This window comes from Podarcis erhardii, assembly GCF_964252035.2.
Source record: "Podarcis erhardii genome assembly, chromosome: 10".
Taxonomy (NCBI): domain Eukaryota; kingdom Metazoa; phylum Chordata; class Lepidosauria; order Squamata; family Lacertidae; genus Podarcis; species Podarcis erhardii.
Genome location: NC_138500.1, coordinates 73,100,918 through 73,119,531, shown reverse-complemented (window position 1 = coordinate 73,119,531; position 18,614 = coordinate 73,100,918). Strand labels below are relative to the sequence as shown.

Here is an 18,614-nt window from a genome sequence, read left to right as displayed (position 1 = left end):
CAAATACATAACATAGTAACAAACAAAAACCATGCTCCCTCCCAATTAACAGGCCATAGACCACTTAATTAGCCAAAGGTCTGGGAGAAGAGGAGTGTTTTTTGCCTGGCGCCTAAAGATGTGTAGCCAAGGCTCCAGGCAAGCCTCCCAGGGGAGACCATTCCACAGATGATAATGCTATAGACCAACAGCAGTGAAGAAAAAGCACAGATTTTGGACAAATACAAAGACTTCACTTACTGAAGTTCCTAAGTATTTTATGTCCTTTAAAGTTCCTTTTATGGGCATGAACTAGGAATGGGGTGTGTGTGTGAATTTGTTCAGTTGATGTAGAGTTCAAGTGAAGCCGACTCCAAACTCTGAAATGTTTGTGTGGATGTCATATTGTTGGCATGGCTTGGGCAGCAAATTATTTTAGTTGTGATATTATTGCTACTAGAGGGAGGACTGGACAGTTTGCAGGGCAGGCCAGAGGCTTTTACACTTGAAGTACTCCTGTGAGCTAAGTAGTGTGTGTGTGTGTGTGTGTGTGTGTGTGTGTGTGTGTGTGTTGCAGTTCACATTAATTAAATATAACCCTGAATTATGTTTCCTCCCTACAGCCATGGTTGTCAATCATTTCCTGACCTTCAGGACCTTGGAAATATCCACTGTGTAACTCGTCCTTGGGGGATAATGTTAACCTGATTGTTTTATCTATTAGAAAACCAGGCTTGTTTTGTCATCTTCACCAGGAATGTCAATCAGCATATTCCAGACTGCTGGGTGATGCTTGGATTTAGTTATAACCCAGCGAAACCTGTTCTACATTGGTTGAATTATGGTTGATTTATTGACACTTGAATCCAAAGAACTGTGCAACAAGTTCACTGAGCCTAAGGAGGATTTAATGTTTTCAGACAATAACACACTCTCCCCCATTGTCAAGAGCAGGTCAGGAATAACTCACAAGGTGTCAGTCTTTATTCACAGAACAAAACAGCTCAAGCCTAGTGAGCACAGCAACTCTAGATCTTGCCCCAATAAGGCAGCTGTGAGGACTGAAGGTCCCTGCCTTCCCACAGTTCCCTAAGCCTCCTCCTTCCCAAGGAATCTGAGACTTCATCACCTTATCTGTCTTTGCTCTGCCTTCTTCATACCTCTCCTGGTTCTGGGAGACTAGAGAGGAGGGGAGTTGGTCACAGCAGGAGGGAGAGACCCCCTGCCTTCTTCAGCAGCCTGCCTCATCTCTGCCTCTTTGCCCCCTCCGTCCTCTTCCTGATTCCAGACTGTTCTCTTTCACAGTGTCTTCCTGCTCACTAAACCCTGTTACCTCTTCGGCTTCTGACACCTCTTCCTAGTCTGCTCTCTCTTCTCCCTCTGGCCACTCATCATTGTCCCACCACCAGTCCCCAGACTCTGAGCCTTCTTTCCCTGGGGGTTTCTCCCAGCCAGTCCATGACACCCATGCTGCATGGCAAATGGCTTCTGAAGCTGGGCCATTTTAGTAGCAGTTTGCGATGTGGCATATTTTGGTAACTTATGTTACATGTTACAGCACTATGTATACGTGATCTCAAGAAGTCATTTGGAAAGCTGCCAACTTTGATTCAAGAATTCAGAAGTAGTTTGGGATGTAGTAGTTTTTGGTCAGCTCAAAGAGGGGTGGGGTGTAGTCCAAAATCCCATTGGGCTAATGTACTTATATGAACATAAGCAGATTTTTGTATCCTTTCAAAGGACACAGCTGATGGAGATGGATAACTTTGTGTGTTTGTGTGTGACTTTTCTCATCACCATACCCATTCTGAATGTATCCTGGAAGTTACAGCCCTACAGTATACCCTTTATATGCGCTTTATTGAGCAGTTTTTCCTTTGCTCTTTTTCCTTTTTTTTTTAGTTCAATGAAAATGCTCAGAATGTCAGTTGCTTCAACCACCTTGTACAAGCTAACGTGAGAAATAAGAAGAAGCTGAAAGAAGCCGTCAATAAAATCTCAGCAAAAGGGATCACCGATTATAAAAAAGGCTTTAGTTACGCCTTTGAACAGCTGCTAAATGTAAGTGTGAGCAATCTGCTCCCTTCATATGGTTCATATGAAGTTCATACGGTTGTACTATGCTGACAGAATGCATTGCTGTTACTGAACAAGAGTTTTCCCCCTTTTCCCCTTGATGGTATTTTGCTAACAGATGTATCCTAGCAGAGGAGTCCCTCTGTTTCCAGTCCATAGTTTCCTTAGGTAATCTGGTGTCTTTTTCTGAAGCAAACGGGAAGTGTGAATGATAAAAAACAAATGTTATTAAGCCCCAAAATAAATGTACCTCTGAGACTTGACTGAGCCATAGTTTTCTGATCTGCATATGTGGATGTTTAAGAACAAACATCTCTCTTTCGCACTTACACATTTGCCATGCAATATATCACTGTATTTCATGTGTATCCATAGCAAACTCACAACACTTTAAATTGTTGTGTAAAGTGTGAAGTTATCTACAGTGGCTCCCCATTTTCCTGTGTTGTAGGGAGGTTCTTTCTGTTTGTGCTTCTCTTTCAATAAGTACAAGGCAACATAAATAGGCTTAACCGGGGGTGTGGTGTGTGTGTGGGGGGGTGAAGAATGAGAATTCTAGTAAGAAAAATTACATTTAAATGAAGGTAATTTACCTACCTTCCCCAACACCTATATCTCCTTCCCACTTTTCTATCAGTGTGTGGGCTGATGTGATGCTGCTGACTATAATGACATTTCTGCAGCTGCAGTGATTGGAGGAAGGATCAGAAAAAGCAGCCTGTTCTATTTACAGAAGCCATTCACAGCCCTTTTAAGCTGCTGTCCTTCCATTAGATGAGGCTTCATCATTGTGAGAGGACCATGAATGTCGAGAACCTGGGCGGGGGTGAGGCGGGCTCATTTTCTGTTCTTAGCGCTTTGTAACTTTCCTGAGCACAATTTGGAGAGTTAGGAAATAATGAAGATGAAGAGGCAGGAGAATTAAGTTCAAAAGTGATGATGGATTAGCCCCAAGTTGTATTTGTTGTTAACAGTAAGTGCAGCTGCTTCAAAGCAATAAAACAGCAGAAGGAGCTTATGTAAGCAGGAACCAAGGGAGCAAGAACAGCTTGCGCCAGTAGGGATGTCCATGCATGGGCCTTGTCCCACAAAATGTTCAGTAGGAATATGCATGAATAGTTTTGCAGGGACGTTAGTGTGAATTAAGATAGTATGTGAACGATAAGCATGTTCATTAAAAAGTGGGGAGGAAACATACGGGAAAACAACTGTGGTCAGTTTCAAGGCTCACTAATAGGGAGTGCTGTATGGTCTGGAAAAATGAAAGCGAGCGCCCATGATGATATAATAAGTGTTACCAACCTTAACAAGAGCAAGACAAATGGTGGCGTCCACATGTATGTTTATGATTTAAGCAAAGCAATACAGCCCTTTCCATTGCCTCTGATAACCAAATTGTTTTAAATAATCCTAAATGCCTGCATTAAACATAAATGCGAAACACCGCAGCTGGCAGTTATTTTTAGTCATCCTAATGTGTTAAAAGAGTTATTTTCTTCTCATCTAGGAGAAAATTGCTTTCAAAATATATAGCAGAGTTAAAATAAGTATTTTTAATAAAGCCATTAAACGGGTGAGTTTAAAAGGAATAAGGTTGTTTGTGAGTCATTTTGCTACCCACTGTTCCTCCACACATTGACAAAGAAAACCTTCTTTGGAATAATAAACTTTTGCTTTGGCAGTTCAATTTAATTTTTGCAGTGGTAACTGGAGGAGGATGTTCCCTCCTAGTCACTTTGTAAGCCTGTTGTAATTTTAAATAAGATAATTTTATAAAGTATCAAGTGCTTCAGCAGAATTTTCTTGTTTAGGATCAATAGCAAATTCTCCATGCATTACAGACGTGTACCAGGCTACTGTTCACAGGATTTAAGTTGACATTTCAAATTATTTTCTTAGGATGTGCTTAAGCAACTCTCTTTTAAAACTGCATTACTCTCACTTGAGCTGTAAAGTGCTCAGCACTTTGGATCCTACATGGGGAATAAACTATTGCTATTGTCCACAAGAGGAAAGGAAGAGTTGTGGTTTCCCATTTTCTCTTGTGTTGAGTAAAGGTGCAAGGCAATTATGCTACTTTTGAAATGGACCCCCTACTCAGTAGCATCTGCCCAGGAAAAGATCCATAGCTACTCATTATTCCTAAAAAGTTTATGGAGGAAACAGAAATCTAGTGTTGGATCTTCCAGTAATTTAATATTATTAAACTGTTGTGGGTCAACTTTGAACTATGCAGGAATAGAAGCCTATGTCTACAGTAGATCCAACAGTAAAGTAAAGGGTCAATACACACTTAGTAAATCATTTTACATGTGCTGATTACTTGATCGGTAAGTCACATTCAAAATACTACTTAAATGTATTGTAAATGAACCTAGCCATGTTCTTATGTCCCCAGAAAGGTGATGCCTCCATAAATTACAGCCTAAAATTTACTCAAATCAATGTGATTTGCAGGACAAGTCCCCTTTTTATGGGTTTATGCAGCACAGTTGATGTCAATGCAGAATTTCCCCCTTTTATTTATTTTATATTATCAGACGTCGGAAGTAATATATTTCAAGTTGGAACCTCCATGCATTTTTTATTTCTCCATGAATGTTTTATTTCTGAATCAGAACCATTGTGCTAGCATTCTTAATATAAAGGTTTGGGGTTTCTTTATTCACATTTATTTGGTAAAGTGATACTTAAATCAAGGATGGGGAACCTGGGGTGTTCCAAGTGTCACTGGAGTCCAGCTCCCATCAGCTCAGTTGCCAAGCCCAGTGATCAGGACTGGTGGGAATAGAAGTCCAGCAACATCTGGAAGCCATAGATAGGTTCCCTACCCCTGATTTAAATGAAAAATCTTAAATAGCAGATATATTGGTACTAAGCATAAGTTCTTAATTCAGAAGTAGAATTTAATATTTTTCTCGATACTAATGAATTGATAGTCATTTCATTGGTTAACAATAAGTAGCTGGTTTACAATTTTATTTATCTACATTTTTGTCCCTTCCTCTCTGGCTGGCATCTCCCCACTTTTGGGGAGCCAGTGTGGTGTAGTGATTCAGAGCAGTGGACTCGTAATCTGGGGAACCGGGTTCACGTCTCCGCTCCTCCACATGCAGCTGCTGGGTGACCTTGGGCCAGTCCCACTTCTCTGAAGTCTCTCAGCCTCACTCACCTCACAGAGTGTTGTAGGGGAGGAAGGGAAAAGGAGATTGTTAGCCGCTTTGAGACTCCTTAAAGGGAGTGAAAGGCGGGATATTAAATCCAAACTCCTCCTCCTCCTCTTCTTCTTCTTCTTCTTCTTCTTCTTCTTCTTCTTCTTCTTCTTCTTCTTCCCTCACAACAGCTCTGTGAAGCATGTTCGACTGAAAGCGAGTGACTCACCCAGGGTTACCCAGTCATCTTCATGGCTGAACAGAGATTTCAATTGGATCACCTTGGTAGTAGTGGCTGGTGGTGTGGTGTGGTGTTTCTCACCTGGATTCCTGATGATACCAAAAGGGAGAGAGGGGGCAGCAGGGAGGTTGGTGCACTGCAGGTGAAGGAATGGATTTCCCAAACCCAAAACTGACTGTGCAGGTATAGCCTTATTGGAGTTCACCGATTGGGTCTGCGTTGCTCCCGGACAGGAGGAAGGAAGTCAAATGACACCGAGGGTTGGTTCAGAGAAAGAGTTCTTTATTTCTACTCTCCGGAACAGCAGAAAGGCACTTGCGTGGTCAGTCCACAGCAAGTCCAAAGAAATGAGAGATTACATGCAGTATATATATCCTCCAGGCACCCTCTCCCCCCTTCCCCAGGAATCCAGCCACGTCAGCTTGTACACACAGGTTGACATCACATATGTTCCTGCTCCGGCACTCTTAACCATAAAAGTGTATTCCTTCCTATACTTCTGACCATAAAAGGATATTCCTTCCTGTACTTCTGACCATAAAAGGATCTTCCTGTTCCTACTCTTATCTTGGAGCAAGAGGTCACCATCTCCAAGAACACCCTCTGGCACTGTTCCCAGACTAGGTCTGTGCGTCTTTTGTGGTCAGGATATACGATAAGGCACAGACGTGTCTTCCCTGTTCTGCTGGTACAGTCAAGGCCATCCTTGCCGTCACAAACTGATAAAGGAGAGGGCTCTGAGCACTTGTTTATACAGCTGGGTTTCGGCTCAAGAGCTCAAGTTAAAGCATTTTAGCTAAGGAAAAATAGGGATTTTGGTGCAGTTTCAAACTGCCTGCACAGTCAGTTTTGGGTTTGGGAAACCCATTCCTTCACAGGTACAGTACTGGAAGCATCTGATTGGCTCTGTTGTTGCAAGTGACTGCACTGATCTCCTGATTGCTGCAAGCTTCCTCCTTAGTTACCAGCAGCGATTTCTGCATTAAGAAGCCAGGTGAGGAACTCTACCCTGCTGGCTGCTATTGCTACTGGTCTACCCCACCTAATATCCACTAAATTATGTGGATAGGCACTGTATTGGAGCCAGACTTCATTAAATTTAGAGGAGATTCACTTAAACCAGTGGAACTTAATTTAGTCACTCATAATTATCATAGTCATCCATTACACTGGGTCCATTATGGCTAGGTTGGATCCAACGCAATATGTACATGATTAGAATGGAGGTCAGGAAAGCTATTTCCCCCATGAGGTGTGTGGATTTCAAGAGTGGGAGGGAGCACTTTGACCTGCTCAGTCACCTTCCAGTCAAACTATTCATCCAATCTCGAAATCTCGTTGGGCTTGCAAAATGAACTACTTCATAGTCTTCCATGTGGAAGCCAATGTACGCAGTCAGTAAGTCAAACACTCTAAATAGGAGAGCCCCCAAACAATTTGCCTGCTGTCTTTGGCAAAAATGTTGGATGGTGTATGTATAAATCACAAAAATAATAATGAAGTGCTTGTTTCACATGCACATTTATATACCTAACAATGTGAAAGATGCAAAATATGGAAAAGCCCCCTGTGGAAATTTGTTTATGAGGGCTGCATTACACCACTGAACATTTTGTTATTTTGTTTGATGAATCATAACTGGAATCATTTTGCAAACCACTTTGAGGTTTTATTACAATCAAATGGCATATAAATTTTGTGAAATAAATAAATAAAAATGCCTGTCTTTATCTCTTCCAGCACAGCCACAGTGTCTTCAGAGCTAACTGCAACAAGATTATAATGTTATTTACTGATGGTGGTGAAGAAAAAGCACAGGAGATTTTTGACAAATACAACAAGGAGAAAAAAGTAAGGTTCTTTAAAGTTCCTTTTATAGACATGGAAAGAAGGAGAAATTTGTTCAGTTAGCATTTCATGTGAACCTACCTAATTTGCAGTCTGTTAACCAATACACAAACCAAAACACAGCTGTCCCTCTCTGAATTTTGCTATACAGTTCTCCCACCAAAAAAAATATTTTTGATTTTGCGCTCAAAATTATTGAAAATAATGCATTCAGTTTTGCTTAATACATTATTAGAGATATGCACAAAAATATATATGGATTTTCACACATATATTTTTAATAAAATCACAAACTGATATAGTAATGGAATGAACTGACTAAAGAACTGGAGTGGGGGGAATAGGGGAAAAAGCAAAATGGCTGGCTTTTCCATCCCTGGCATGAGTGATTTTAAATAAAAGTTTTTGGGTTGTCTTTTATATATTCTATATTTTCATAATCTCATAGTGCTATGTTCCTTACAGCAAAAGATATACAATACAATGCACTTAAAGAGAACTAGCAAAGTACAGTTTTTGCTTATAAATTCTATGAAAAAATGTAGCGAGTCAGTTTCTAATAACTACCACGTATGGATTAAATTTCGCACATTGCTGTAATGTTAGTCAGAGACCCGTCAAGTCTCTTATAAACTCTTCAGTGAGCCTTGAGCATGTTGAGATTGGTTCCTGCAGACAAAATAGGGAAGTAGTTAACTGCATAAGTCATGAAGGTTCTGGAATGACTCATGGATAGCTATGCAGTTTGGAACCTATTACTATACAGATAGCAGCAAACAGGGGGCCTATTTCTCGTGGCATCCTGTATGTTAAACCTCTAGCATTTCCAGTTAAATGACATGGTAAATTGGGAAAGGTGTCTGACTGAGATCTTGGAGAGATCCTAGCTAATAAATGCCAATTTTCACCATTCTACCTATCAGAGATTGCATCTTTTTAAATGTCACTGAACTCTCTTAGATCCATTTCACTATAGCTTTAATAACTTGAGTACCTGCCTCCAATATCAGCTCAATATCACATTATATATCATTACAGTTTGATGTGATGCCAAACTGTGTTAGGATCCAGCTATTGGCTGCAATGGAAAACACACATATATTAACAAACAGTGTATGCACATGTGTGTATGTTAATATATGCATGTATACAGTATAGTATAGTGACTCTGGGTTTGCATGCTCATCTCACTTTACTGGCCAAGGGAGCCGGTGTTTGTCGGCAGGCAGTTTTTCTGGGTCATGTGGCTAGCATGACTAAGCTGCTTCTGGTGAAACCAGAGCAGCACACAGAAACGCCGTTTACTTTCCCACCGGAATGGTACCTATTTATCTACTTGCACTTTGACGTGCTTTCGAACTGCTAGATTGGCAGGAGCTGGGACCGAGCAACGGGAGCTCACCCTGTCACGGGGATTCAAAACGCCAACCTTCTGATTAGCAAGCCCAAGAGGCTTAGTGGTTTAGACCACAGTGCCACCCGTGTGCCTATAGTATAGTATAGTACAGGTAAATCTTTCTGTTGGTGGAAAAATAGTGATGCAGCTGGTACTCCAAAACTTAAATGGGAGTCTCAAGGGCTTCAGGCCGAAGGAGCCGGCATTTGTCCACAGACAGCTTTCCAGGTCATGTGGGCAGCATGACTAAACACTTCTGGCATAACAGAACACTGTGACAGAAACCAGAGCGCACGGAAATGCCGTTTAGCTTCCCGCCGGAGCGGTACCTATTTATCTACTTGCACTTTGACGTGCTTTCGAACTGCTAGGTTGGCAGGAGCAGGGACATAACAACGGAAGCTCACCCCGTCACGGGGATTTGAACCGCTGACCTTCCGATCAGCAAGCCCAAGAGGCTTAGTGGTTTAGACCACAGTGCCACCCGTGTCCCTATAGTATAGTATAGTACAGGTAAATCTTTCTGCTGGTGGAAAAATAGCAACCAAGCCTAATCAGCTGTGTAGCATTAATTCATCAGTGCTCATTCAATTATTCAGTGTTCATTCCTCCATTGAAATTTGGCAATTTTCACCAATATTCAATTGAAATGCTTTTTGTTTTGTTTTGTTGCAATCATGGCTGTTTAAATTAGTTTTTGTTTTTCCTTGTGCTTTTGCTGCAAAACTATTTGCGTGTTTTCACAGAGTGTCATCTTTTCTGTGACTGTCCAAATGAATATCGTTTGAGAGAAGAGATTCTATATAAATTGGATTAATGAGTGTAACATCTGTTCACTGGATGGTATCTTTCACTTTTCCTGCAAAAGAAAAATCTGTTTTAGATGTTTTAGGAAACTAAGCTATACTTTGTTACTTAATTATTCCCAAGATAAAAATAGTATTTTTTCAGCCACCAGATTATATATTTTATGGCTATACTTGTTAATCTGTTAGTAAAGAACATTGATTAAGAATGTACAGTGGTGCCTCACAAGACGAAATTAATCCGTTCCGCGAGTCTCTTCGTCTTGCGGTTTTTTCGTCTTGCGAAGCAAGCCCATTAGCGGCTTAGCGGCTTTAAGAAAAAGGAAACAGTCCCATGGGACTGGCAGAAATGACCGGCAGAATCCGAGACCAGGGAAAAGAGTCGGCGGAAGAAGATTGGAAGAAGTTTAAAGACTACTTGCAGAAATACTGTAAAATTAAGGAATGCTAGAAGGATGTTGGATAGTAATTAAGTGGTTTTCCGCTGTAATGCTTAAGAGATAGAAAATAAGGTTTTGAGATAAGTAAAAGATCTAATGGTGAGGATTTGCTGATCAAACAATTTAAACTGGAATATAAGAAAGGGTGGTATGAGGAGGTCTGGAAAGTAAGTTAAAAGAAAATAAGTAAATGGAATTTATATGTGTTTTTTTCTCTCTCTTTTTTTTCTTTTTTAACTGTTTTTCCTTTTTGCATTTTTGTATTTTTGTTTTTTCTTCTCTTTTTGTTATAATGTATTAACTTTGAAAACTTTAATAAATATCTTTAAAAGAAAGAAAGAAAAAGGAAACAAACTCGCAAGAACTCGCAAGACGTTTTGTCTTGCGAAGCAAGCCCATAGGGAATTTCATCTTGCGAAGCACCTCAAAAAACGGAAAACTCTTTCGTCTAGCGAGTTTTTCGTCTTGCGAGGCATTCGTCTTGCGGGGCACCACTGTACAGAGCAAGCCCTCAAGTAACATGCATATATGCATTACAAGTATCATCATACTATAGTGGGAAGGCTGAATACAGAAAAAAGGCTAGATCAAGTCTACAGTGGGAAATGTGTGATTTCTTTTTCTTTCTTTTTTTAATGCTGCCCCTGCCACCTCCCACATTTTGGCACTGCATGTTCAGCCTAATCTGCAAATGCCAGCTTTGGGTTTCACAAAGTGGATTCCAATAAATTTTGTATATTGCATCCATGTTTTCTTTACTATTTTAAATTATTAGAACACATTTGAATAATTTGCATATTCTGAGTCTGCTTTTAACTGTAAACAGAAGCACAAATCCATTTATCTCACAATAGTAATTGACTTAAATGGGAAGCCCCCAGATTTTTTAAGGACTTGATGACAATATTGGCAAACTCATAGAGAACGAAAGAAGAGCCATTCTTAGAAGAGCTGGATGAGGCCTGTCTCACAATGGCCAGCTAGATGCCTCCTGCCTGTTTGGGCCAGTTATTGTCAAAGAATCAGGTTCCCCCCTCCCCCCTGGGAGCAGCAATCTCTGGAGATTTAATACAGTCTGTGGTTTGTTTCTTTTGGGGAGTGTTCAATGAGGCCACAATTTTTTTCTGAAATTCTCAGTCATTCTTACTAAAGGGGGGGGGGGCAGAGATAATGCCGACAGTAACATATAACCATAGAATTGTAGAGTTGGAAGGGACCACAAGGGTCATCTAGTCCACCCCGGCAATGCAGGAATCTTTTGCCCAACGTGTAGGGCTCAAACCCATGGTCCTGAGATTAAGAGTCTCATGCTCTACTGATTGATCAATCCCAATTATGTTTTATTGATTTTGTACCATTTATTTTTACTATACTTGTTGTAATTATACTCAGGAGCAGCCAAGCATGGTGGCGTGTAGCTGTATAGCAATCTAGACGACAACATTGCTTCCTCTTACCTGGATGATGCAGGGATGGGCAGGTGCGCTAGTGGAGCCAACCCACTTCTGTCAGCCCACCTGCACAGCTCTGACCTCTCTGGCACTGCGCCCTACCCCTGCCCTGTCCTTGTAAGGGGCAGCAGCGCCACTGTTTGGAGGGCGGCATCGCAGCCGTTCCTGCTTACACCATTCTCACGAATGCCTGAGTTAGCTCACACCAGTCAACAAAGGAAACATATCATAGTTCTCAAATCCACCCCTGTATTCTTCTGAAGTCCTTCACGGATGTACCGTACTTCTCCAGGGTAGTGGAGACTGGCAGATGGGGGGATGGATCCAGCAGCATGAATAAGGAGTTAGGGTTACAACCTTAGTGTTGCAATAGGTAGAAGAAGAAGAAGGAGGAGGGAGGATCTTATAATGATAAAATCCCCCAGGAGTATTGAACACATTCACGTTCCCAGTGGCATCATTTGATACACAGGAGTGTCCAAATTTGGGAATTGAGCTCATTAAAAAATGAACTCTCTTTCTTTAAACTAAGAAAGAACAGAAAAAGCTTTTATCCCTGAGTTCAATATTGAGGTGAGAGCTTTCCCATCATTTACAATTGCGATAATGACTTTATTCAGCATACTGCAAAAAGTAACAGTTAAAAAAAGAAGTTTTACTGAAAATTGATAGGTGCAAGTTTAAATCTGTTTTAGGCAAGCAAAAGAAGTTGCTTATTCACTTTAGATATTCTGGATTTTATTTGCATTTATTGAACTTTCAAACTAACCTTTGAGCAGAATGCTCATTTTGCATTATGACTTCTAGGCATCATGTATATTTTTAAGACTAAACAATGCACATTGAATTAGGGAATTCATAAAACTTAATCAGATCTGGGACCTGTACCCTATCACTGATAGCACCAGAAGAAGTGTTTAATTAAGTCCCATGTTTCTACAAGATAGCTTTTTGCTATTCATTAACTTTGCCAAGTCATGTATAAGGAGCAATCGCAGGGAGCTTGCAGCTTTCTAGTGCCCTGTGCATTCATTTCCACTACTAAAAGTGATAACTAGAAAAGCCATTAACATCGTATACTAAAAATTTCATTGCCAGCAAATATGAGACCTATCCAGGTAAAGTTGCAAAGGGCACCTTTGCCCTGCCCACTTGATGCTTCGTCCATTTAAGCTGAATGTCAGAAGAAGTCTGCTGTCTGGTTCTTATATGGTTACCAGTTCAAACAGTTGTTTGCCACTTTCCTCATTCCAGGGGATGGATGACTTTGCTAGGAAAAGTAACCACATCAGTTGCTACGTTTGTGTAATTTCACTATTCTGACATTATTGGAACAGCACTGGAAGGATTCACTGGGAAAACAGCAACTCCCATAATGTAAATGGCAACCCTAGATGTGTGAAGTGATGCACAATGGTCAGATGTATGCTCCAAAATCACAATCTGTTGCACTGTGAAATCAAATGACCCTGGACAATTGTACTTACATTTAAAGAGCACCCAGGTGAATCGCTCTCTTCCCATCCTAAATTGCAAAGTTTATACTTTGGCACAGCTTTTCTGTATTTGATATGTGCATATTAATTTACCTGTTTATTTTAGTTATTTTTGTTCAGCGCCTTAATCAAAGGCAGCTAACAAGTCTGAAGCAATAGAACCTTTAAAGCATCAATAAATAAAACAATTGGCAACAGAAAGCAAATTTAATAGCAGCATCAAGTCAGGTTGAAAGCAGAAAAGTGCCAGATTCAGGTGTTTGGTTAATAATTTAACTAGGAGGGAACCACTTATGCTGGGCTGTTTGTACATTTTGTTATCTGGCAGCCCTACCTAGGTACAAAATACTGTAAAGCTTTGTGCAAAATATAGTTATGAATCCATGGGACTGAGCGTATTCACAATATGCTTCATTCACAAGAACTGGTAACAGGCAGTAGAGCAAAGATTTAAGCGCTGAAAGATGAAAGGCTAGCTAATATGCACTGCAACTATTTGAATCGCAATTAGGAGGTCTGCAAATTCCTAAAGATTCCAGGAATGAACATGACACAAAGTATCTAATATGCAATGTCTAAGTGAGACATGACATCACGGAACTGCCTGTGTGTGTGTGTGTGTGTGTGTGTGTGTGTGTGTGTGTGTGTGTCCCTCCCTCCCTCCCTCCCTCCATCAAAAACTGTTGAAAGCCTGGCCTAATCCTTTCATAGTTGCCACTTTCGAGGTGGGGGCATTTTATAGGTCCATGTCCTTCACACATGAGATACACTTAGCAATTATTCCATGAGCATTTTTTGTGCCTTTAAGATGTAGAAGAAATTCTATGGTTACAATGATTATGGAATACTCCTCTTACTGCATAACAGCAACGGTATTTTCTATGAACATATTGGATAGTTTGTGTCAGTATTAGAATATCTTGTGTCTCCTTGTTGCTTGGAACTGATAAAATTTCATCTTCCAGCAATGTTTGCATATCACGTGACATTGCCTACTCAGTTTTGCTTACATTGTTTTGTTCAGCCTGACTTCTGTTTAACCTTCAAGTTGACAAGTTAGAAGAAAATAATAAACATTTTGTGCTTTCCCTGAACATCTAGGCTCTGAGAAGTGTCCCTATAAATTACTGGGTTCATCCTTTTTAGCTGGCATATGGTTATATTTAAAGTTGTTTTCTGTCTCTATAGATAACTTGCACCATAAATCCCTGGAGTTTTATGTAACCAAATTAACTCTGAGTAGTCGAAAGAACATGATAATGACTCCAGTGCACACCATATCATTTCTGTATAATGATAATCTGCCTGTCGGTCTATCATCTATTCCAGGAACACCCAGCATAGTGCCCTCCAGATGTTGCTAGACTACAGCGCCCCCATCTGTCCCACAACATCTGGAGGGCACTATGTTGGCTATCTTTGACCTATCCATTTATGTCGCCATGCTGACAGTATTATATTCTTCTTTGTTAAATGTGAGTAGACCCTAGCAATTGCAGAAATGTTGAGCTGCCTCCCATGTCTTCATCTGGATTCAGAACAGATGGTTGTGATGCAAACAGCACACGGGGGCACCAGCTGTAGGGGGGCGGAAGGGGCTTCGGCCCCCTCAATGTTTGTGAGGAGGGGGCTGAGTCCCCTGCTGCCGCTTGGTGAGCAGGGGGCGCTGGGCAGGAAGTGTGGAGAGTGAAGATCACCCTCTGCGCTCCCCACCCCCTGCTGCCACTGGGAGAGCACTATTGTGCTGGGTGGGGCGGGACATGTCACATGATACTGGCCCCCCTCAGTGTTGGGGGCAAGTCGACACCCCTGCTGACACATATGGGTTGCCTACCTTCTTCAGCTGAGAAGAACAATTTAGTGTGCACAAAGGCCTGTGACCATCCTGGCTTCTCTCCCAGCTGCCAAACACAGCAAGGCTGCAGATGCGCTGGGGGCCCTCCACTCTATAAATCCCCATTGATTGGCAGCCAAGGTTTGGATTAGTTTAGTCCTTGGTTTAGTCCAGAGGTTTGCAGCTACCACCCCCTTAAAAAAATAAAATACTCCCCCCCCCCCGGAAATCTACCTTCTGTAATTGAGCAAAAACAGAGACAAATTTGCATTCTTTTATATTTCCACCTACATCCTACAACATCATAAAGAAAGATGTTGTAAATAGCAGGCAAGCTGTGATCCGCTTCCTGGGCCTGGGTGAATCCGAAAAGGGTTCCCCCAAGCCCAGGAAAACCTCTTGCCTCCAGCACAACCACCAGATCCAGGGGGAGCTTTGTTGCTGTCCCACAACAGTGCCCAACATTGCGGTCAGCATCACCACACAGCAGATAAAACAAGTACAAACAGCTTTTCAGAAATTTCTTCTCTTTTTGCTTTACACTTCCACCACTCCCTTATTTTCATTCAACGCCTCCCAATTGTGCCAGAGGCTCCTACTGCCCCCAGGATTGTCCCAGCACCCCCAAGGGATGGTATCACCCACTTTGGGAAATGCTGATTTAGTCAGCAGCTGAGGTTCAGTTGGAGCCCTAGTCTAACTGTGGTGCTAGGGCTCAAAACTTTTTTTTTTTTAGTTCCGTTAGACATTAGTATGCAAAAAGAGTTAAGTAATGATTCTCTGAAATCATTTGCAATGCACTTTATCTTTGCAATGCATTTACCATGCTAAATATATGTGCACCCCCTGCCTGCTGTCAGTTTCCCTGTTGTATCTGTAGCATGTCAAATACATTGTGTGGCCAAGGTAAGGGAGGTTATCTCCCAAACCAACCCCAGGGTGCTTAGTGGAAGTGTAGTGTCATCATCAATCCAGATTTATTAGTCAACAGACCATAATATATGCCAAATGAAGGATAGGTCAAAGGAAAATATATTCTACAGATCTATTTTAAAACAACAATTCTGTGTATCAAACATTGTAGGTTGAGCTTTAATAAAAATGTTTATCCACTGGCATTAACCCCATCAAGAAAAAAAAGAAAGCAGCAATTTATTGAATCTCCCAGGAAGTGTCCTTATTAAGGGAAACAGCAAGCATTATCTTGTACTTATAAAAATTGCAGTAAAAAAACCATATGTGCAAGAGATTCAGTTTCACCCGAAGACATTTCATGAGAGGTTATTCTTTGAACCAAAAATGACATAGCATAACATCTAGTCAAATAGAAAAGGTTCTTATGTAATTGGGCAAAGATAATGGTCTCAAACTAGGAGTAATCCTTCACATTTAGCATACACAATCATGAGCCAAAAGAATTACAGATAGCATGTCAAGATCAATAGCTCAAATCCTTCACCCCAAAAGATGGCTCTCAGAAAAAAGTAGATTTTTTCCCTGAAGAAGTAAATGGATCTACTAATGTTAGAGCAGGATGGGAATTGACAGAACTATTAGGACAAAGAAGAAGTCAGGATCTTAGAGCCAGTTTCCAGGACAGGTTTGTCAAGCAACACACTCTGGAGAACCCAAAAATCCTCTCAAAAAGTTGCTCATAGTCTATGGAGGGATGGAAACAAGTAATACAGCCACTTTGTAGAAAAATTGGATTATTAACTTATTCTGAGATATTGGAAGAGCTGCAAGAACAAGGGGAAAGGTGAATAATAATAAGTATAGTGTGTTAATTTGATTTTAGATGTAATAGGGGGAGGGGAGTTCACTTACGTTTATATTAGAATTTGTGAATCCAAAGTGCAGGTTCACAGCTCAAAAGCACTCCACCATTGCGTCTAGACTGAACAATCTTGTTTGCAATTACTGTGGGGAGAATAGTCCTTCCCTACTACTCACATCTGCTGCTGCGACTAAAAGAGATGGGGGGTTTGTAGACAATAAGCGCTCCTTGGTATTCCTTGCCTGCCCTGCTGTGACCATGGAGTCTGTTAAGAACTAGAGGGTGGGGAAGTAAGTCTTTTCCATTTTCCTTCTCTGCAGCCCTTCTTCCAAGTTCTTGTTGGTTACTGGATTTCCTCTGCCCTAGGAGTGGAGTTAAGCTGAATGTAGAAAGGGAAGAGGGGCTCTGCCTGTCAAAACTTTACTGGTCAGAGACTGTAATTATAATAAAATCCTGGGTCACTGATTGTTAAGAAGGCCAGCCGTCTTGAAGAATGTCAGGCGAGCCACTCAAAAAGTGTGCATTGTAATTGAATTTAAAATTCACCTAATTTGTCTATCACTTTGCAGAAACGCATTTACTCATAAGAATAATTGCCTATCCTGTCTGCTTCTCATGCATACATTTATTTAATTAATGGCTTGTTGTGCATGTAATGTCATTGCATCTGGTGAATGACACAGATTGATTAAGCTTTCCTCTTCATAAAGCCCCATTAGCTGAAATTGGTCCACTAGTATGAATTGGGAATATTTGGCAGTCTGCAAAACTGATTAATCCAACACATGAGATAGCATTTTTACAAACATTTTTAATGTTCTGAGTCAAATTTATAAATCCTGATTGCTTAGCTCAAATAATTTGAACATAAGGGAAACCTAAGATAGGTATCAAAGAAGAAACCTGTGTCTGATTGTGGGGTGCAGTGTTTTCCCCCACAGAAATGGACAGAGGCTTTTGGATGAATATAATGGCTGTTGAAGGGTGCTAGAATCCATGCACATTTACCATTTAAGTACCAAAAACATTGTGGGGCAGTGCCAGTTCGTTTAACCAATCTAAGCACAAATAAAGGTGCAATAATTAAAGATGCACATTTTTTGCGCTTAAATAAATATTTGCTGATTTTTCAAACTGGTTTTGTAATTTCCATTTCTTACAAGACCCACCCATTTTGGTGCTTCATTTTGTATCTCTATCATGAAGTAATGCATGAAAAATGCTTACGTTTTCTTGAATACTCACCGTAATAAAGTGTTACAGTTTATTGTATTCTTTAATGATTCTGACAGTAGCTACTTTCTTCTCCATAGAAGTGAACTGGATTGATTCCTTTGAAGGAATAAACATGGAAAACAACTGCTGTGTTTGAATGCAAAACAAAGACATAGTTTAGTGCCACATGAAATGAGCCTTGGGTTGAGTTCTCCCTTCCAGTCTGGCCACAAGGAGACTGGAAGAATCAATTTCTGTTTTAAACTGAACAGTTTGTTGTTTTATCTGAACTGGGACTCACTTGTTAGTTTAATGTTTGTCTAAGCAAGTCAGTAGCAAACCATTGTTTCTAATCCTAGTTTGGTTGCATAAGCCATAGTTTATGGTACCTGCCTCTGCAGCTCCCTGAGAGGGAGCACGAGAGCCAGCTAGTGTTGCTAAACTATTGAGCTATATCTCAAACATTGTGTGGGAAGGGAAAATACACACAGATATGCAGGGACCACACATGATTTTTTTATAAATGTGTGTTTACTATTATTTTGATAGGGCAAGAATAGTTCATGAATCCATGATCTACACTGATGTCTAAAAAACTGCTGTCCTGTCATTATTTACAAGCAACCATTGGTTGTACTGTTAAGCAGCAAATGAAAATTGTTTCCTTTCTTTTTAAAATGTGGTTACAAAAGCTTTGAACCACCCTATAAAGATGGGCACTTGGCTTGCCACCGAACTTGTAAGGCTTCTGAGCCCTATCAGGAGAGGTATTTGGCATTGCCATCTTCATTAGTAGATATGCCAGATATTATATAAAGGCAAGACAGCTAATAAAATTTGGATATACTTTAGTCGAAGAGCAATTCTATCTGTCATATTTGTTCTAGAAAATGCCATTTCACT

General features: G+C 40.7%; 1 protein-coding gene across 5 annotated transcripts in view; it reads left to right on the top strand.

Moving 5' to 3' along the window:
• The window catches only part of CACNA2D1 (calcium voltage-gated channel auxiliary subunit alpha2delta 1), a 390,752-nt gene that overhangs the window by 298,851 nt on the left and 73,287 nt on the right, over window positions 1-18,614 (top strand). For all 5 annotated transcript variants that reach the window (XM_081879076.1, XM_081879074.1, XM_081879077.1 and 2 more), the window contains exons 11-12: window positions 1,882-2,040; window positions 7,189-7,299. In XM_081879076.1, the coding sequence (XP_081735202.1) occupies window positions 1,882-2,040; window positions 7,189-7,299 (270 nt within the window). The remainder of the gene's footprint in view (window positions 1-1,881; window positions 2,041-7,188; window positions 7,300-18,614) is intronic.